Below are 22,211 nucleotides of genomic sequence, written 5' to 3'. Positions count from 1 at the left end.
ACATACAATTGTTAATTTCATGGAGATTTGCAATGTAATCATGATTCCTATGATGCTATCCAGATTAATCGCACTTGAATGTGTGCAGCAGTTTGTGTGCGTAGATGCTCCAAGTCCAATGGGAACCCTTAAAACATCTATTTCAGACCCCCTGCAGTGTCTCATTCAATGTAATTTACTCTTCAGTATGTTGCATGTAATGAATAAAATGTCCTCTCGCACCAAAATCATGCACTGCCAGGCACTCAGCCATTTCATAGTTCACCTTCTTTATATTGAAAATTTTGGTCTTGATGAAACTACAATTGCATAAAGACAGGGAAAAAAATATTGGCAGCAATAAATAATGGCACTAACAAAAGATTACATGGACCTCTGCTTCAGGTAGTTACTATTTTTGTATATCTTTCATGCTGCTTTGGCAATTGCTGTGTGAAATAATGGCAACTTTAATGAGATACAGACCAATTAAACACAAGTACTGTGTGCTACTTATATCTTTCAGAATTACATGATTTGGTGATGTACTGTGACATATTGCAGGAAATTAAGCTCTCTGGGTTATCTTTAATGAGCTGAGGAAAATGTACAAAGAATAAATAACAGTTGTAGCTCAATGTTTTTGAAGAATCATAAATTCATTATATGAACAGATATTTCAACAATCTACTTCTCCAAACGTAAAAATAAAGCATGCTTACACTCTTTGGAATAAAATGGCAAATATCTCTCATAAAAGTTATATTCAAATTTTTCAATCTTGAATCCAAATTTCTGATACAGAATCATTGCAGAATTCTTGGCAGACACATGCAATGTCACATCTTTTTCTTGAGATGTCTGTAACAAAAAAAGAAAATAAGTTTGAGCTACAAAAAGTGATGATAAAAACTACAGCAACTTTATCTATATGTAGTATTATGCCTAAAATAACTGGCAAAAGTAAAGCAGGCATCAAATCCTGATTTTTTAAGACTAAATATGTATCACAAATATTTTATATTTAGCTTTCTTCTTCACAGACACAAGTGGCAGCAGATAAAGTGCTGACTGTTTAAGGCATTTGATCTTTGATTAACACAGAAAATGACTTCATATCAAGCTTAACTTGAAACATATGTTGTATAAATGTTAATCCCATATTATATTACTGTGAAATAGGACCAACTTCGACTGACAAAAATTTGTGGATCAAAGTTGGGTTCAAATGTAATCATTAGTGTAGCGAGATAACAAAGTAACACTTTCCTTTTGTGCAAATACAGATTCAAATAAATTGTTTTTAACATGTAAATATGTGACTACGCCACTCCCACACTGCTGACACTTGAAATCTATTTTTCGACCTGTAAGGTTAGTTTAAGGAAATTATCAGCTATGAATTAAAATAATCAATTTAGATAACTGACCTCACAAAAATTCTTTGAGACGTCTCTTAATTTATGTAACTTGTTTAAAGACATTTCATAGACACTCAGTAACTTAGTAAGCATGGAAAATTCTAAATATTTGCCATGATTAGTTAAGTATGTTAATTATAACAGCAGCCAATAATGACTGAACATCTCTTATAAAATGTTTCTGGGGTAATGTGTTGGTTGTTCGTCATACCCCTCAAGGGACAATTACTGTATTTGACAGAGTAATTTAAATAACACAATTTTGTTTTGTGTAAACTCAAACTTCATTATTCAAGCTATAAACCAATTCCCACACAAATACAAAAATATTTTCTCAATGTGAGATTCCAACCCTTTTCAAACATGCACCTTTGGTACGACTAAGATGCCTGATTTCCTAATTCGTGGCCCCTATAGCCAAAGTCGTTCTCAGAATAAGAAGTCAGTGATCACATAATAAATATATAGAATACGGTAACAGAAGTCACAATAATAAATTACAAACTATAAATGAAGCATTACTTCCGTAGGTACATACTATTAGAGAACAGAACATAATAGGAAACATTTGCAATAAAGGCTGTGTCCTGGTGGCACAATGATTAACGCAACTGAATCGTATGTTGAGGTGGCAGAAGTAATGGAATAGCGATATGCACATATATAGATGACGGTAGTATCATGTACACAAGGTACAAAAGAGCAGTGCATTAGCAGAGCTGTCCTTTATACTTAAGTTATTCATATTAAAAAATTTCTGACGCGATTATGACCACACGACGGGAATTAATGGACTTTGAATGTGGAATGGTAATTGGAGATGGACGTATGGGACACCCCATTTCAGATGTTGTTAGGGAACTAAACATTCTGAGGTCCACATTGTCAAAAGAGTGTGCCGAGAATACCACACTTCAGGCATTACCTCTCAAGACAGACAACACAGTGGCCGACGGACTTCACATAATAAAAGCAAGCAGCGGCGTTTTCATAGAGTTGCCAGTGCCAACAGACAAGCAACGTAACGTGAAGAAACCACAAAAATCAATTTGCGATGTACAACAAACGTATCTGTTTGGGATAATGTGGCAAAATTTGGCATTAACAGGCTATGGCAGCAGATGACCGATGCAAGTGCATTTGCTAACAGCATGACATCACTTGCAGCATATCTCCTGTGCTCGTTACCATATCGATTGGACAATAGATGACTGGAAAAGTGTAGCCTTGTCAGAGGAGTCCCCTGTTTCAGTTGCTAGGATCTGATGGTAAGGTTACAGTGTGGCACAGACCACAAGAAGCCATGGAGTGAAGTTGTCAACAAGGCACTGTGAAACATAGCGATGGATCCATAATGCGTGGGCTGTGTTTACATGGAACAGACTAGGACCTCTAGTCCAACTGAACAAATCATGGACTGGAAATGATTATGCTCCATAACTTGGATAACATTTGCAGTCATTAAATGATTTCAATTTCCCAATCAACAATGGAATTTTTATGGTCGACAATGCGCCATGTCACTGGACCACAATTGTTCACGAGTGGTTTGAAAAACATTCTCGACAATTCGAGCAAATGATTTGGCCACCCAGATGTCCCAACATGAATCCCATTGGACATTTATGAGATGAGAGGTCAGTTCATGTACAAAATCCAGCACTGGCAAGCCCATCACAGTGGACGGCTACAGAAGAAGCATGGCTCAATACTTCAGCAGTTGTTGGATCCACATGATTGGGCAAATTTATAAACACAGTGTGCCTCCTAAGAGTCGTCAGAGCAGATATTTACAATTTTGTTTTTGCTATATGTAGCAAGAGTCCCCCCCCCCCCCCCCCTCCCTCCATCCATGGACATTGGGACATTGCCATTGGTGGGGAGCCTTGTGTGCCTCAGCAATGCAGACATCTGTGGAGAGGTCAGAGAAATGTGTGGTTCCTGAAGAGGGGCATCAGCCTTTTCAGTAGTTGCAGGGACAACAATTTGCATGATTGACTGATCTGGCCTTGTAACATCAAGCAAAACAGCACTGCTGTGCTGGTACTGTGAACAGCTGAAAGCAAGGGGAAATTACAGCTGTATTTTTTCCTGAGGGCATGTAGGTTTACTGTATGGCTAAATGATGATGGTGTCCTCTTGAGTAAAACAATCCCCCATTCGGATCTCAGGGCAGGGGCCACTCAGGATGATGTCATTATGGAGAGAAACAAAACTGGCATTGCAATGTCGGATTCCTTAATTGGGCAGGTAGGTTAGAAAATTTTAAAAGGGAACTGGATAGCTGCTGGTAAACCTTACAGGATGTGAGGTCATGGCCCAAGAAACTCTTCTGCACTAGACGTCCTCAGAGACCCCCCCTCTTTCCTATTAAAATTATCATGATGCTTATAAATTTCAATGGTTTCTCTATATGGTCGTGGATGATAATTTGATGTTGTAGATAAAATCTCCGTTTCAAAAAACTTCACTTTGTGGTTTGCTGACTGAAGAGCATGCTCTGCTACTGCTGATTTCTCTATTTTTCCTAGTCGGCAGACTTTTGTGCTCTTTTAGTCGTGTATTTACGCTCCTCTTGGTAGTTCCAATATAAACTTCACCACATGTACGTGGAATTTTATATACACCACATGCCGACAGAGGAAGGTGTTTATCCTTCACAGATCAGAGTAGTTGACATTTTCTTTGTTGGTCTAAAGACTGGTCAGATGTCATGTTTCTATAAAATCTTACAGATCTGATTTGTTACTTTTTTTAATGAAAGGGAAAGAAACTGTATTTTTCCATCGTCATGGTTCATCCTTGTCCTTTGGTCTTCTTTCCTTGGCTGCAAAATTCTCTTTACCTCTTTTCCTGAGTATCCATTTTTCTCAAAGGCCTGCTTCAGATGTTTTATTCCAGCATCCAGGTGTTCCAATGTGCATATCCATTTGGCTCTATCGACAAGACTATTAATGACACCTCTCTTTTGTTCTGGATGGTGACTAGAGTTTTTATGCAAATACACTCCTGGAAATTGAAATAAGAACACCGTGAATTCATTGTCCCAGGAAGGGGAAACTTTATTGACGCATTCCTGGGGTCAGATACATCACATGATCACACTGACAGAACCACAGGCAACAGAGCATTCACAATGTCGGCACTAGTACAGTGTATATCCACCTTTCGCAGCAATGCAGGCTGCTATTCTCCCATAGAGACGAACGTAGAGATGCTGGATGTAGTCCTGTGGAACGGCTTGCCATGCCATTTCCACCTGGCGCCTCAGTTGGACCAGCGTTCGTGCTGGACGTGCAGAACGCGTGAGACGACGCTTCATCCAGTCCCAAACATGCTCAATGGGGGAGAGATCCGAAGATCTTGCTGGCCAGGGTAGTTGACTTACACCTTCTAGAGCACGTTGGGTGGCACGGGATACATGCGGACGTGCATTGTCCTGTTGGAACAGCAAGTTCCCTTGCCGGTCTAGGAATGGTAGAACGATGGGTTCGATGACGGTTTGGATGTACCGTGCACTATTCAGTGTCCCCTTGACGATCACCAGAGGTGTACGGCCAGTGTAGGAGATCGCTCCCCACACCATGATGCCGGGTGTTGGCCCTGTGTGCCTCGGTCGTATGCAGTTCTGATTGTGGCGCTCACCTGCACGGCGCCAAACACGCTTACGACCATCATTGGCAACAAGACAGAAGCGACTCTCATTGCTGAAGACGACACGTCTCCATTCGTCCCTCCATTCACGCCTGTCACGACACCACTGGAGGCGGGCTGCGCGATGTTGGGGCGTGAGCGGAAGACGCCCTAACAATGTGCGGGACCATAGCCCAGCTTCATGGAGACGGTTGCGAATGGTCCTCGCCGATACCCCAGGAGCAACAGTGTCCCTAATTTGCTGGGAAATGGCGGTGCAGTCCCCTACGGCACTGTGTAGGATCCTACGGTCTTGGCTTGCATCCGTGCGTCGCTGCGGTCCGGTCCCAGGTCGATGGGCACGTGCACCTTCCGCCGACCACTGGCGACAACATCGATGTACTGTGGAGACCTCACACCCCACGTGTTGAGCAATTCGGCGGTACGTCCACCCGGCCTCCCGCATGCCCACTATACGCTCGCGCTCAACTGCACATACGGTTCACGTCCACGTTTTCGTGGCATCCTACCAGTGTTAAAGACTGCGATGGAGCTCCGTATGCCACGGCAAACTGGCTGACACTGACGGCGGCGGTGCACAAATGCTGCGCAGCTAGCGCCATTCGACGGCCAACACCGCGGTTCCTCGTGTGTCCACTGTGCCGTGCGTGTGATCATTGCTTGTACAGCCCTCTCGCAGTGTCCGGAGCAAGTATGGTGGGTCTGTCACACCGGTGTCAATGTGTTCTTTTTTCCATTTCCAGGAGTGTATCTGTCATTGTGTGTTAATTTCCATAAAACTTTATATCCCAAACTTCCATCGGACCGTCTCATAACTGAAACATCCAAGCAAGATATTCTGTTATCATTTTCCTTTTCCATGGTGAACTGGATTTTTGGATTAATTGTATTTAGATGATCAAAGAATTCACCCAAAGCCTTCTACCATAGGACCAAACCACAAACGTGTCATCTACAAACCAATACCAGCAACGTGGTTCCATATTTGCTTTGTCCAGAGCTGACTGTTCGAATTTCTCCATATAGGAATTAGCAATTGCAGGAGCTTTGCAGAACTTTTGATACACAATCTAGTTGCTCATAAAATCCATCATCCCACTGGAACTGACTCAAAGTAAGGCAATGTCTAAAAAGAGCAGTCAAATATCCTGTAAAAATATCAGTTATGAAAATCATAACTTCGTTAACTGGAATCATAGTGAATAAGGACACTATGTCAGAACTTACAAGAATATCTTCAGGAGCCAGAATTAGTCCTTGAAGTTTCTCAACAAAATGACTCGAGTCTTTTATACATGAGTCAGTTTTCCCAATATATGGTTATAAACGAGTTGCCCAGATATCTCGCTATTTTGTACTTGGGAGAATTGATGACACTAACTATGGGTGTCAAAGGAAAATCTATTTTATGAATTTTGGGTACACCATAGAGTCTAGGACACATAACTTCACTCTTCAACAAAGTTCTTTTATCTTCTTTTTGAACAGAGGTATATGACTTAATCAGATCATTTGTTTTCCTCGGTATACAGGCTGTAGGGTCCTTCACAATTGTTTTGTATTGTCTTGAGGTTAAAAGGTTCAAAATTTTGCTTCAATAATCCTCTGTATTCATAACAACAGTAGCATTCCCTTTATCAGCAGGAAGAACCACCACTAGCTTTTCAGCTGCATTTAAATCTCTGAGACCCTTCCTCTCACCTTTTGTTAAATTACTTTCCAAAGGTTTACTGTGGCGTAAGACCCTGGTGGTTTCGATTCGAATTGCATTTGCAGTTTCCTTGGGGAGATTTCTTATACCTGCTTCTATACTCATGATAATATTTTCAACTGGTACTCTCATAGGTGTTATAGCATAGTTTCCTCCTTTTGCAAGGACAGAAATCTTGTCTTGAAATAATATTCTCTCCAACTTGTTAACAACACTATCTGACATAACTGTATTGCTTGTGCTGCTACTTTAGCCTGTAACTTTCTGAACTTTTCCTTGTGTCTATTAGTAGTCATTTCCATTGAGCTTCCATAGATGTAAACGTAAGGTAATGCATTTTATTCCACAGATCTATCTGTACCTTACTAGCAAGGAACAAATGCAATTTCAGTACCTTACGGTCAACAGAATCCATTTCTCATCTTGTGTAATCTATCCTTTCTTGGAGTAGAGCTCTTTCTGTACAATCATAAATCTGATGCACCCAAGCTGTCTGGGACATCCTCTTCAGCTTTAAAAAGTTTGGTATAGAAGATGAGTCTCTATAATGTAACAAGAAGGTTAAAGTACAAATTAAATGTGCTCTCTTCTTACGTAAAAAATTCAAGACGTCTGACTGATTTTGAGACATCCTCCCCATAGAGTCTTCTGAAAAAAGGCTTTCACAACCAGATGACATTATATTGGAACTACCAAGAGGAGTGTAAATTATTTTTTTAAGGGAGATGAAAATTTAATAGTCGTGGGGGATTGGGAGTCAATAGTAGGAAACGGAAGAGAAGGAAAAGTTGTAGGTGAATATGGAATGAGAGTAAGGAATGAAAGAGGAAGCAACCTGGTAGAATTTTGCACAGAGCATAACTTAATTATTGCTAACACTTGGTTAAGAACCATGAAAGAAGGTTGTATATGTGGAAGAGTCCTGGAGACACTGGAAGGTGCTAATTTATCTTCCACTTCTGCTGTCATATCATTACATCTTCCAAATTATGATATTTTATCTAAACCCTTCAAATTAAGATTACTTTGGTTTAATAAATTCTCCATACATACGACTGGCAGCAAGACCCATCATTCCAAACCAGATCTACAGGTCTAACCTCAAAATTTCTACCACTTGATTATGCTTAAACAATACACCATTTGCTGTCACAGATTATAAAAACAGAAAGCACAATAAATTTTCAAAACATAGTGTTGTTGCAATTATCTTTATGATCATCATAGTAGAGAAAGTAACATGAACTGGAAAGAAAACGAGAATACCATGAACTTTGAGCATTCTGGGCTACTGGTCTATGTGATGAGAAACATTGTGAGAGTCTACACAACGTAAAATATATTGTTTACTTTCAAATATGTACGTATTCCAGTGTGTCTACTGATTATGACAAAGGAACGAATTCAATTTTGGAATTTTAATACCATTTAACCTGAGGTTTCGCTTATACAAAAATAATGTGCAGCAGTTAGAACTAAGGTTGAGAAAACTGAATGAGAAAGTAGCTGCTAAAACTAAGCACAAGAAACCAGCCACTGATTCCAATGTAAATGCTACTTTTAATATTACAGTTCATGCCTCAGGTAGCTTTCAAATGGTGGTTGGTGATTTTTTAAAGACAGATGCAGAAACAGCTTGTACTGCTGTCCACAAGGTAACGGCCTGCACTGCCTCACTGAAGAAAGAATTCATCAAAATGCCTATTAAAGAAAATGACTTGAGAAAACCCAGTGCGACTTTTGTCAAATATCGGTAGCATGTTTATCTGGTTAATTAAGCACACTGACTGCACCATATCCCCATGAGATCCGGTTGTGGAAGTGCAGAGAGATTTAGGAATTCTCAAGGATAAGTTTCTTTAAACGTACAAGTAATCGCTGATGCTGCGCTTAATCAGAGCATGTTAAAATGTATACAAAGTACCACATGAAGCTTCAGGACAAAAATCTGTTTTTTAAAAAAAAGTTCAATATGAACAGAAAGTGAATTTACCAAGTGTCACAATGCACTGGATTCAGAATTTATTGTTGGCTGCAGTAGCAAATCTTTTTTATATCTCCTTTTTCTGTTTACTTTCTGCCATCTCCATAACAAGACACCTTCAATAACAAATATTGTGAATCTATGATGTATGATTAGTGTTTGCATTTGAACTGTGTCATGATGATCTCTCCATCTCTAATTGAGATTAAAATCTGTAACTGGAAAGTGTCATGATGATCTCTCCATTGGCAAAAGATTCCGTAATGGTCCCCGATTCAGGGGACAGCCAAGGGGGAGGTTACCATGAGAGGAAGACTGAATAATCAACAGAAAAATACACTCCTGGAAATGGAAAAAAGAACACATTGACACCGGTGTGTCAGACCCACCATACTTGCTCCGGACACTGTGAGAGGGCTGTAAAAGCAATGATCACACGCGCGGCACAGTGGACACACCAGGAGCCGCGGTGTTGGCCGTTGAATGGCGCTAGCTGCGCAGCATTTGTGCACCGCTGCCGTCAGTGTCAGCCAGTTTGCCGTGGCATACGGAGCTCCATCGCAGTCTTTAACACTGGTAGCATGCCGCGACAGCGTGGACGTGAAACGTATGTGCAGTTGACGGACTTTGAGCGAGGGTGTACAGTGGGCATGCGGGAGGCCGGGTGGACATACCGCCGAATTGCTCAACACGTGGAGCGTGAGGTCTCCACAGTACATCGATGTTGTCGCCAGTGGTCGGCGGAAGGTGCACGTGCCCGTCGACCTGGGACCGGACCGCAGTGACGCACGGATGCACGCCAAGACCGTAGGATCCTACGCAGTGCCGTAGGGGACCGCACCACCACTTCCCAGCAAATTAGGGACACTGTTGCTCCTGGGGTATTGGCGAGGACCATTCGCAACCGTCTCCATGAAGCTGGGCTACGGTCCCGACAACTGTTAGGCCGTCTTCCGCTCACGCCCCAACATCGTGCAGCCCGCCTCCAGTGGTGTCGCGACAGGCGTGAATGGAGGGACGAATGGAGACGTGTCGTCTTCAGCGATGAGAGTCGCTTCTGCCTTGGTGCCAATGATGGTCGTATGCGTGTTTGGCGCCGTGCAGGTGAGCGCCACAATCAGGACTGCATACGACCGAGGCACACAGGGCCAACACCTGGCATCATGGTGTGGGGAGCGATCTCCTACACTGGCCGTACACCTCTGGTGATCGTCGAGGGGACACTGAATAGTGCACGGTACATCCAAACCGTCATCGAACCCATCGTTCTACCATTCCTAGACCGGCAAGGGAACTTGCTGTTCCAACAGGACAATGCACATCCGCATGTATCCCGTGCCACCCAACGTGCTCTAGAAGGTGTAAGTCAACTACCCTGACCAGCAAGATCTCCGGATCTGTCCCCCATTGAGCATGTTTGGGACTGGATGAAGCCGTCGTCTCAGGCATTCTGCACGTCCAGCACGAACGCTGGTCCAACTGAGGCGCCAGGTGGAAATGGCATGGCAAGCCGTTCCACAGGACTACATCCAGCATCTCTACGATCGTCTCCATGGGAGAATAGCAGCCTGCATTGCTGCGAAAGGTGGATATACACTGTACTAGTGCCGACATTGTGCATGCTCTGTTGCCTGTGTCTATGTGCCTGTGGTTCTGTCAGTGTGATCATGTGATGTATCTGACCCCAGGAATGTGTCAATAAAGTTTCCCCTTCCTGGGACAATGAATTCACGCTGTTCTTATTTCAATTTCCAGGAGTGTGATATTCTAAGAGTCAAGACATGGAATGTCAGAATATGAAAAGGGAAATGCAAAGGCTCAGTCTAGATATAGTAGAGGTCAGTGACGTGAAATGGAAAGAAGACAAGGACTTGTGGTCATATGAGTGTAGAGTAATATCAACAGCAACAGAAAATGGTATAAAGGGTTAGGATTCATTATGAATAGAGAGGCAGGACAGAGTGTTACTGTGAACAGTTCAGTGATAGGGTTGTTCTTATCAGAATCAACAGAAAACCAACACTGACAATGATAGTTAAAGTAAACATAACGATGTTGCAAGCTGAAGTTGAAGAGATTGAGAAAGTGTATGTGGATATTGAAAGGGTAACACAGTAAGTAAAAGGAGATGAAAATCTAACAGTCATGGGGGACTGGAATGCAGTTGTAGGAGAAAGAGTAGAAGAAAAGATTACAGGATAAAAGTGTATGCGGATATTGAAAGGGTAACACAGTAAATAAAAGGAGATGAAAATCTAACAGTCATGGGGGACTGGAATGCAGTTGTAGGGGAAAGATCTAGAAGAAAAGATTACAGGATAATATGGGCTTGGGCAAGGAATAATAGAGGAGAAAGACTAATCAAGTTCTCTAACAAGTTTCAGCTAGTAATAGCGAATATTCTGTTCAAGAATCACAAGAGGAGGCCTACTTGGAAAAGGCTGCTTGGTCAGACAGATTCCAAAATCAGATAATGGATTGTAAGATGTACCCAGGAGCAGACATAGACTCAGATCGCAATATATTAGTGATGAAGAGTAGGAAGAAGTTTTAAGACATTAGTCAGAAAGAAACAATACGCAAAGAAGCGGGATACAGAAGTACTAAGGAATGACGAGATATGCTTGAAGTTCTCTAAGGCTATACATACAGCAATAAGGAACAGCTCAGTAGGCACTACAGTTGAAGAAGAATGGACATTTCTAAAAAGGGATATCACAGAAGTTGGGAAGGAAAACATAGGCACAAAAAGGTAACTGCAAAGAAACCATGGGTAACAGAAGAAACACTTCAATTCATTGATGAATGGAGGATGTACAAAAATGTTCCAGGAAACCAAGGAATGCAGAAATACAAGTCGCTGAGGAGTGAAATAAACAGGAAGTGCAGGGAAGCTAAGACGAAATGGCTGCAGGAAAAATGTGAAGACAGCAAAAAAGAAATGATTGTTGGAAACAGACTCAGCACACAGGAAAGTCAAAACAACCCTCGGGGGCATTAAAAGCAAGCATTATACCATTAACAGTGCAATGGGAATTCCACTGTTAAATGCAGAGGAGAGAGCAGACAGTTGGAAAGAACAAAGGCCTGTAGAAGAAACTGGAGTTGATTTAGAAGAGAGAGGGGATCCACTATTAGAATCAGAATTTAAAAGAGCTATGGAGGACTTAAGATCGAATAAGACAGAAGGGAAATATAACATTCCATTAGAATTTCTAAAATCATTGGGGGAAGTGGCAACAAAACAACTATTCACGTTGTTGTGTAGAATGTATGAGTCTGGTGACATACCATCTGACTTTGGGAAAAGCATCATCCACACAATTCCAAAGACGGCAAGAGCTGACAAGTGCGAAAATTACCGCACAATCAGCTTAACAGCTCATGCATCCCATTTGCTTACAAGAATAATATTCAGAAGAATGGAAAAGAAAATTGAGGATGCGCTAGATGACGATGAAATTGGCTTTAGGAAAGGTAAAGGCATGAGAGAGCAATTCTGACTTTGCGGTTAATAATGGAAGCAAGACTAAACAAAAATCAAGACACGTTCATAGGATTTGTTGACCTGGAAAAAGCGTTCAACAATGTAAAATGGTGCAAGATGTTCAAAATTCTGAGAAAAGTAGGGGTAAGCTACAGGGAGAGACCGGTCATATACAATATGTACAACAGCCAAGAGGGAATAATAAGAGTAGATGACCAAGAATGAAGTGCTTTTATTAAAAAGGGTGTAAGACAAGGATGTAGCCTTTCACCCCTACTGTTCACTCTGTACAGCGAGGAAGCAATGATGGAAATAAAAGAAAGGTTCATGAGTGGAATTAAAATTCAAGGTGAAAGGATATAAATGATACGATTAGCTGATAACATTGCTATCCTGAGTGAAATTAAAGAAGAATTACATGATCTGCTGAACAGAATGAACAAAAAGGGCATTCCTGGCAAGAGAAGTCTACTAATATCAAATATTGGGCTTAATTTGAGGAAGAAATTTCTGAGAATGTACATCTGGAGTACAGCATTGTACGGTAGTGAAACATGTACTGTGGGAAAACCGGAACAGAAGAGAATCGAAGCATTTGAGATGATCTGCAACAGACAAATGTTGAAAATTAGGTGGACTGATAAGGTAATGAATGAGGAGGTTCTGCACATAATTGGAGAGGAAAGGAATATGTGGAAAACACTGATAAGGAGAAGGGACATGGTGATAGGACATTTGTTAAGACATGAGGGGAATGACTTCCGTGGTACTAGAGGGAGCTGTAGAAGGCGAAAACTGTAGAGGAAGACAGAGATTGGAATACATCCAGCAAATAACAGAGGACATAATTTGCAAGTGCAACTCTGAGATGAAGAGGTTAGCACAGGAGAGGAATTCATGGCTGGCCGCATCAAACCAGTCAGAAGACTGGTGACCAACCTGATGCTATATTTAGGTTAAAATCAACAGACGAGATCACAATAATATTTGTCTATTTACTGGTTTCAGCTTATGTTAAAGGCTTCTTCAGAATTTTTGGCTCCCTATGGCTGGTGCTGGTGGCTTCTCGGTTTTCTCGTGTTACCACGATCATACACAGTGACTGATGGCTGCGGAGCCATAGCTTAAATAATGTGCAATTCATGCGCCGGCTGTGGATTACGTCATCACCAGCCAATGGCGAACTCTTCACAAGAACTGTATGAAATTTGCATATTAAGTTCTCATATACCACATATGAGTACATAAGAAGTTAAATCATTTTAAGCATCAGGAAAGCAGTCATTTATGTAAAAATAAAATAAACAAACTTACAAAACAATACAAGAAGCAGCGTAATCTATTGACATTGCTGTGAAAGACAAACACATCATTCTTATTAATGTTTTGTCGATAAATGAATAAACTAAGAGAGTGGTAATCATATGCACTTACAGATATTACATACGACATAATGACAGGTAAAATTACATTAAAAGGTTCAACCATTAAAATATTATCATGCCACTGTATATTTACTAGGCACTGCCCTTAGGTAAGAATTCAAAGTGATGCCGTTGGCTAAGCAACGTGAACATTCAGAAGAAGTAGCAACTAGGCAATTAGTGAAATAGGTGTGTAGAATATGAGACACTGGAGACATACCGTACGATTTTTGAAAATATATCATCCTCAAAATCTCAAAGATAGCAAAGGCAGATAAATTAATGGCTATCACACACTCACCTAAGCAGCTCAGGAAGACATTCAGTTTGGCTTTAAGAAAGGTAAAGGCACCAGAGGGAGCGGGCATTGTGCCTGATAATGGAGGCAAGACTTAAGAAAAAATCAAGGATCCTCCATAGGACTTGTGAGCTTAGAATGGTGCAAAATGTTTGCAATTCTTGAACCCAGATTTCCCGCTTACTGCGAGAGGTCGCCTTAATCACTTGGGCTATCTGCACATGCTCTCCAAATGGCATATGATGATAACAGCATTGTTTTCAATTCCTTTTAGTCTCATTATTCATAGTACAAGAATTAATAATGTTGGCAAGCGTTAGGTGATGAATGTAGTGGACATGGCAGAAGGATGTAAACAATGTGATATATGGAGGTTTGTATTGGCCCGGGGAGCATGAACAGATAGCTGAAGTGGTTAAAGCGACTGTTCATAGTAAGTGGGAAATCTGGAATAGAGCCCCCAATCTGGGACAAATTTTCACATGTCACTATTAGGTAATACATCTATATCTAATGTAACAGACGTCCAATAATTTGCAGTTGGCGAATAAATTTTGAATTATTTTGTACAGCTGTGAATAATCAAAATAGTCTGTTTTTTTTTTTTTTTTTTTTTTTTTCAGACAGGCAGCTAAATAATCATTTCCATCCCAAGAAACAAAATCTGAGCACTTATTCCACCTAATGAGTCACGGTTATCCTTTCCTCTTCTGTAGTGGTCAATCCAAGGATTGGTTTGCAACAGCTACAATGGCAGCTTGTCTCCATTCTGTGCGTCTTTCAGCTTTTCTCTTCATTTCTTTACAGATGTTACATCCCACATCTTTCGCAATTTGATCCATGTACCTCGGCCGTGGTCTTCCTCTTAGTCTTTTTCCCTCGACATATCCCTCTATGACTGTGTTCAGGAGTCCTTTATGTCTTAACAGATGGCCTGAAAATTGCACTCTTCTTTCAACAATGAAACTCCAGAAGCTTCTCTTCTCACCTGCTCACAGTTATCCTCTTGAAAAATAATACTCCCTTTATCATTTGCTGATGCTGTTTCCAGTTTCCTCAGAAAAAACTAGTTTTCCAATACTCAAGACACTGATTCACAAAAGCTAGCCTCAAAGTCCTCCTGCTACGTTTACACAAGATACAAACATCCCAATTTGAAATTCATATGGTAATCACTGGCATTTTACACTGTTCTGTGTTTTATTCTTTCAGACTTTTCACCACCAAACATTGTAAGCAGTGGAAACTGCACTAACCAAATCATATGCCAGATCATTAGTCAAAAATTACTTCTAGTATTTTCTTCACTTACTTGTTTTGCCAATATCATGAAGTAGAATACATCACCTAAAATTATTCAGCTGATTTGAATCATCACTATTTTATATTATTTTTTATATTTCATGTTTTTCTGGCTATTTTAAATAATCAGGTTACACTTACATTGGCCCCATCTTCAACTGTCATTCTGTTTTACATTTCAGGAGAAAACAGCCTGTGAGGTGCAGGAAACCTGTGTTTCTCAAGGATTCTTGGGACCTCACCAGGACACAGGACAGAACATGACACTGAATACTGTAAATATGACTGAAAAACATCCTCACATTAACAAAACACTAACTATGATGCACGTGAATTTATATGACAATTTCTGCAGTAATGTGAAAATAGATGGTATATGAGTATCAGAGCACTGGCTGAAGAGTAATGAGATCGATTTCTTTATTCCTCAGTGATATGTTGCTGCAGATGTAATGCGCCAGGGAAATGGCAAAAATGGTGGCAATGGTATATTTGTTACAGAGGGTACAAGAGTCACAAAAATTGATATTAGCAAATACTGTTCTGAAACGGATGGGGAATTCAGCTGTGTAAATCTTGTGGCTCTTAATCTAATTATTCCTTAGGCTAATCAAAACAAAACTGAAGGACTGCCCTCTACTGCAGATGCCAACATTATGGAAAAGGTGACATGGATTAGAGGACAGAAGGAAGAAGTAAACCAGTTCATTCACAAACTTGAAACATTATATACCAGTGTCAAGCAAGAGTAAGTGAAACTGAAAATTGATTTAACTTTATGGTATACTTGTACTCCTCTTACAAAAATCAAACATAAAAGCAAAGCTATGAAGAACAATGTTAAGTGGTACACAGACGAACTTACCAATATTAGGCAAAATATGAAGTCTTTGTACCGTACGTATAAAACTTCTCCTAAATATGGAACTGAGTACAACAATGAATTGTGCAAAAGCTTATGTTGAATGTAAAAGAACATACAGAATTAAGCTTTGAATGTGCTCCTAATTAATTCAAAGCTTTTTTTCATGGATTCTGTAAGCGATATTAGGACCAAAATTAAAACCCCAAATACTAATGCAACTGATTTACTCAAAGAACATTAATTTTACAATACAGATTTAAAAGGAGGACAATCACACCCACTGAGTTTAAAAAAGTGGTGTTATGGTTCTCAAACTCTAAGGGAATGTAGTACTCTCGGTTGTCCAATTACAAAATTAGAAACACTGTGCATATAATACTGAACTATTGGTCTTTCTTTTTAACAGGTGTCTAGGGTCTGGCATATTTCCTACATTACTAAAAATATCAAAGGTGATTCCAGTGTACAAAATAGGGCACAAACATAATCTCAAAATTACTGACCAGTTTCAGCAGTTCCTATTTTTTCCAAAATATTTGAATCTATTATCTATAACCAACTAAACAACTACTTTGAGTCACAAATCTACTTTCTAGTGGTCAATTTGGTTTCTGTAAGGAAAGAAATACTACCACTGATGTTTTCTCAATTGTGAATGAGTAATGACAACTTTTTAGAATGACAATAAAGCTTCACTTTTTTGTGTACTTTAAGTAGCCATTTGATTGTCTTTCTTGTACCTTACTTGCTAATCTCAAATTCTATGGTGTACAAGAGCTCTGCATTGGCAGTAATTGTACCACACCTGAACAATAGGAAACAGTTTGTCTCTGTCAGAAACAGGCACTCACTTCTTCAAGAAGTTAGAACAGGGGTCTCATAAGGGTCTGTCCTTGGACCTTCTTTTTTATAATTACTGTCAATGATTTACTCCACTGTGTTCCCAACTCTGTTATTTTTTATGCCAACAACACAACTTTGTTAGCTCAGCATGAGAACACATTAGTTCTGCAAGATATGATGCAACATGGAATGGCAGCGGCAATAAACTGATTCTAATCAAATACACTGCTTTACAACTCTGATAAAAACCAGCAAGTTATACTAGGATTGTCAAAAGAGAGAGAGGTGAAAGCAGTTAAACATTCCAAGAACTCGTGTACAGTCTAAGTTAATCCAGGAAACACAATCAACCACACCTGTACAAATAATAAATTTAAATATAGCTAGGCAGAGGCCGGCAAGAATAGGGAATTCCTATCTGATCAATAGCTGAAGAATATTTAATAAACTTCCATTTTCTTCTCTGTCAGCTCACATAACTAGCTTCAGAAGCAAGCTATTAAACTGGTTACTTATTAATCCTTTTTATGATATAACTGAACTCATGAATATAAAATCAATTGACAATTTTTAAGGCACTACTGAAGGAAAATGTAATATGCTATCAATGTAAAATTCATATTCTGCCTCAGCTGGTCAATGGTAAATTAAGAATCTGAATCTAAATACATTATGTACAGATGATAGTGATTTGAAATCACAGACTAAAAAGAGCAAAAATGCTGCAACAGAATTTGTAACAGAATTTGTACATTACTTGTTCCTCAGTGAAAAATAAATCAAAACATCTAATACATCAGTGCTTAAATGTGGCAACATATAAGCTTATAATAATGAATACATACACACCTGTATTAAATGATATAACATAAATGTTGCAATCCCAGCCTTCCTCCATTCCGGTCTTGTAAAAATGAATGAAATATATGCCTCAATATTAGATACATCTGGCACCATTATCGCAAAACCTACTATAAGCTTCTTGTAAAGCACAACACAGGTGAATTCTGGATAATGTAGACATTCAGAAACTGTGAAATGAAATTGGATCACAATTAATACACCAAGAGGCACAGAGAACACACATAATTTGAAGATAATTTTTTTCACTCCTCTCATAAAACGGTAGTTAGCATTCAGAATTAAGATACACATTCAACATTCATTCAGAGATTTCAGCATGGAATGAGCTCATTACTTTTCTAAATGTGAAAGGCAGTGTCAGTGATAGTGACAGTGGGAAAGTGAAAAGTGTTTGCAAATCCATACTATGTCCGAAAGGCAGTCAAATAAAAACAAGACAGACTATATAATAAGCATGTCATGGACATTGGTAAAGCAGGTGTGTGTGTGTGTGTGTGTGTGTGTGTGTGTGTGTGTGTAGAGATGCTCTCTTTTGGAAATCAGGAAGGAACAAAAATGATCACTGCTGTGCCATTTATCTGTTAGACAAGCTCAACACGAAAACACCGAAATGTGTGTGTGTGTCCGACTTCAATACAAAAGATAGGAAACAGGGCTGGTCAGGTCTAGTGCAGTTTTTGGCTGCAGAAGGAGTGTCAGGACGTGAAATTCATGCCTGAATGTCTGCTGTTTATGGCGAACACAGTATGTCACGTGTACATGTGTTTGCATGGAATAAACAATTTCGAGAAGGCCTGGTGTCACTGACAGAATACAATCGCTACGACAGGCTCATCTCGTCATTACCCCTTCTGTTAAAGATGCAATGGCAACTGCCATCAGAAATGACTGACAGTGGAGGATGGAAGACATCTGGCTTATTTTGGGCATTAGTCATGGGATTGCTCATGCCATCATGACAGAGCAGCTGAAGTTCCAGAAAATCTGTGCCAGACAGTCTGAGGGAGGAGTATAAGTTAAACAAAATGTCATCATAATTCCGGCATCTAGAATGGTATCATAATGAAGGATATCGTTTTGTGGCCAATACTGTTACAGGATATGAAATATGGCGTCATCAATTTGAGCCGGTGAGCAGGAGTTGAGGCCAACAATGGAAGCACACAGATTAACCCTCATCGAAAAAATAAAAAAAATCATGCACGACAGCTCTGGGAAAATCATGATGACATTTTTCTTTGACCTCAAGGGCCCACTGATAACTGACTTTCTGGAACAGGGTGCCACATTTAACACAAAGCAGTATGAGGACACTCTGCAAAAACTGAAGTGCACCTGTCAAGTCCAAACACTCAGGAATGCTGAGGGACAGAATCAGCTTTTTATGTGCAGGATAATGCCTGCCCAGATGCTGCTAAGGTTGTTTCTATTACACTGCAGAAGTTGCACTGGAAACCCCCAATCCATCTCCCACACAGTCTCAATCTCTCCCTGTATGATATCCATACTTTTGAAGTGCTGAAGAAAGACTTTTGTGACCATCGATTTGCTTCACATGAAGACCTGCACACCTTAGTACACTCATTGTTCCACTGGCAACTGTAAACATTTTTTCCATTAAGGCACTGACTACCCTGTCTCTCAGTGGGACAAATGTATTAACAGTTACCGTTACTACTTTTGAAATAATAAACAGTTTACTTACTTTTTCTCATTTGTCTCATTTGCATTTAACTGTCCCTTACATGTAAAAGCTGTCTTTGTTCAGTGGCAATGAGGGCAGGGTAGTAGGAGTAATTTTGACACACTATTTTGGTGTGTGTGTGTGTGTGTGTGTGTGTGTGTGTGTGTGTGTGTGTGTGTGTGTTTGCTTGCAGAACAGCACCATACATCCTTATTATGATGCACATGTTGTTCGTGGAAGTGGTATCCTTCACCTGTGTAGTTATATTTAATATTAACAACTGTCATACTTGGGTAGAAGAAAATACCCATGCCACCTACAACCAAGGTTATTGAAGACAGTTTATAATAAATTTATGGGCTATCACAGTATCTGATAACTTGATTGGATGAGTGCATGCCTCCTCTTGAACTTCTCCTTAGTGATAACTATATGAAGTGTTGTTGGAATTAGTGGACAACATGCTACTTGCAGTCCATTGATGTATGTGATTCCGGCATGATGAGGCACTCACTTCCTTTGTTGTGTCTGACATAAGTCATTGGATGAAGTTTCCATGCATGGGTTCCTTTCCTCACACTCCCCCCCCCCCCCCCCCCCCTTCCACAAACCTTCAAAGTTTGACAGAAATGTTTTGTCACAAAGAAATCATTAAATGATTGAACACATGTGGCATAAGAGGAGCAATGTATACAATGGAGCAACAAATTGAAGAGGCTTCGAATATGTGTTCCAGGAAAGACATTCCAGATAATTCATACCAAAGTAAAGATTGTAATCATAGTGTCATTTTGACATAGCCTTCTCTTCGAATGCTTTGCATTACATGGCCATAGAGTTGAGTGGAGCTGAGCATTACCACCCCATTCTTACATTTGTCCATAACTATGTGCCCGCAGTCTGAGTCAGCGAGTCAGTATATATGTTGTGCAGATGGACAAGCACCATAGCGTTGAGTAAAAGTATGAGTTTAATGAGCTTTTAATAGCATAGAAGTATATGACTCATCTTACCAAAGTGTACTCACACAATATCTGGTGAAAAGACAGTGGATGCTAATAGAAGAACTATATACCCACTTTCAGATCAATAACAGCAGGAACACTGAAATATTTTTGTAATATGATGAAGCAAAAAGGAAACGAGCATTCAACCACACCAGGACTGAATTAGACACAGTATGATTTTGGAACTAAAAATGGAATCTTGTGTACCTGCCATCGAATAATGAGGTCTGTGATCACACAACGGTCTGACAATAAATTTCACAATACTCCTATTTATTATGCATATACTGTCTAGTGGAGAGGGATACAAAGATTAGTATGTAATATACATGGAAGCAGACAATAGCAAAATAAGGTTTATGTAGGAACAGGATGACTGAAAAAGGAAAAGCTGTGGTACTGTTTTAGGCTCATGAAATGCTGAGAACTTTCTTTAATTACTGTATTTCCAAAAAGTAGCATTTACCACTAGATGATGACAGTTTATATTATATCCATACTATTAAAAATAAATTTTCAGTTTAAAATTATAACTGAAAAGTGTTTTGATTTTAGGTCAAAAGATATGGAAGCGTGAAAGGAAGACAAATGCTACATGAGAGTTAAAGCAGTGTATTTACTTATCAGCTGCAAAAGCAAGAAACTCTTGGAGTGGGCCAGCAAGAACAGGAACAGGAAGATGAAGAAGAAAAAAAGACATTAAATACAGTTATTAGAGTTTCAAATTCCAAAACTCAATCTCTAATACATTTTTCTTTACATTTGATAAAGCTGTTCTTTTTATACCTATCTCCATTCTAACAAAGTGTGATTTTAACAAGATTTTCAATGGAATTATGAAATTTCACAGTTAGCTCAGTTATTATGACAACACATTTTCTCCATTAATGTAAAATTGTTTGAAGCTTACCATCAATTCCAGGATAAAAATATTCGTGACACAGAGCATTAATCACAGGCACATGCTCACGCTGTACGTAACAGTAGTCTATAGGATGTAACTGAAGTGGCTGCCATGACGGATTGGTTCTGTTAGTTTTCTCATCCAATTCCAGAAGGAATTTCATCCAGAGTGGTTTTGAATCCCAGTCTTGACGAATGTATGGTTTAATCATTCTACAGTATTAAAGAAATTGAGAGTGTCAATAAAAACTCAATTAGAATCAGACCTGTCAAATGATATTATATACAACTAACAGAAACTTCTACTTCAAGAAATTCTTTTGGCAGGAGATCGATTGAAGGAAATAAACAAACAGTGGAATATAAAATGCAATTGGAACTTCTACAACAATTATCCTTGACATCAAATCACTATTCTGCTGTGCTAAATATAGCACATAAAACTTTGCCTCATTTTCTAGTAATAGTGCATGGGAGACTTATGTATCCTTTTTTTTAAAATCAGCTTTATGTTAGTCCCCTTAACAACAAATTTTCTTTATTATCTAGTACCTCAAAACAATAAAAATGAGACTGCTTGCAATGCTAAGAAACCTCCTGTTGTGCGACTGTTTTTGAATCTGAACTGCGCCCACTGTGACAGAAAATTTAATAATTCCTTTAGCAGAGGACAAGTTGCTCACAGAAGACTTATGCACTACAACAGTTGGTAAAAACAGTGTAACTGCTAACTAGTTTAATTGAATGGGTGATATCGCAAAGTCTATGACCCCCCCCCCCCCCCT

At 39.6% G+C, this 22,211-nt stretch overlaps 1 protein-coding gene across 6 annotated transcripts in view; it reads right to left on the bottom strand.

Moving 5' to 3' along the window:
• Window positions 1-547: 547 nt before the first annotated feature.
• Window positions 548-22,211, bottom strand: part of LOC126267418 (cysteine-rich protein 2-binding protein-like) — a 173,990-nt gene continuing 152,326 nt past the window's right edge. For 4 of the 6 annotated variants that reach the window (XM_049972652.1, XM_049972654.1, XM_049972657.1 and 1 more), the window contains 3 exons: window positions 21,434-21,639; window positions 17,818-17,999; window positions 548-840 (listed from right to left, as the gene is read on the bottom strand). In XM_049972652.1, coding sequence (XP_049828609.1) covers window positions 667-840; window positions 17,818-17,999; window positions 21,434-21,639 — 562 coding nt within the window. In that variant the 3' untranslated portion in view covers window positions 548-666. Of the gene's footprint in view, window positions 841-7,159; window positions 7,308-17,817; window positions 18,000-21,433; window positions 21,640-22,211 lie in introns of those variants that run through there. The other 2 variants (XM_049972655.1, XM_049972656.1) reach the window with 1 other exon arrangement.

This window comes from Schistocerca gregaria, chromosome 4 (assembly GCF_023897955.1).
Source record: "Schistocerca gregaria isolate iqSchGreg1 chromosome 4, iqSchGreg1.2, whole genome shotgun sequence".
NCBI classification, from domain to species: domain Eukaryota; kingdom Metazoa; phylum Arthropoda; class Insecta; order Orthoptera; family Acrididae; genus Schistocerca; species Schistocerca gregaria.
The sequence above is the reverse complement of the archived record's forward strand: the minus strand, read 5'-3'. Positions and strand labels throughout refer to the sequence as shown.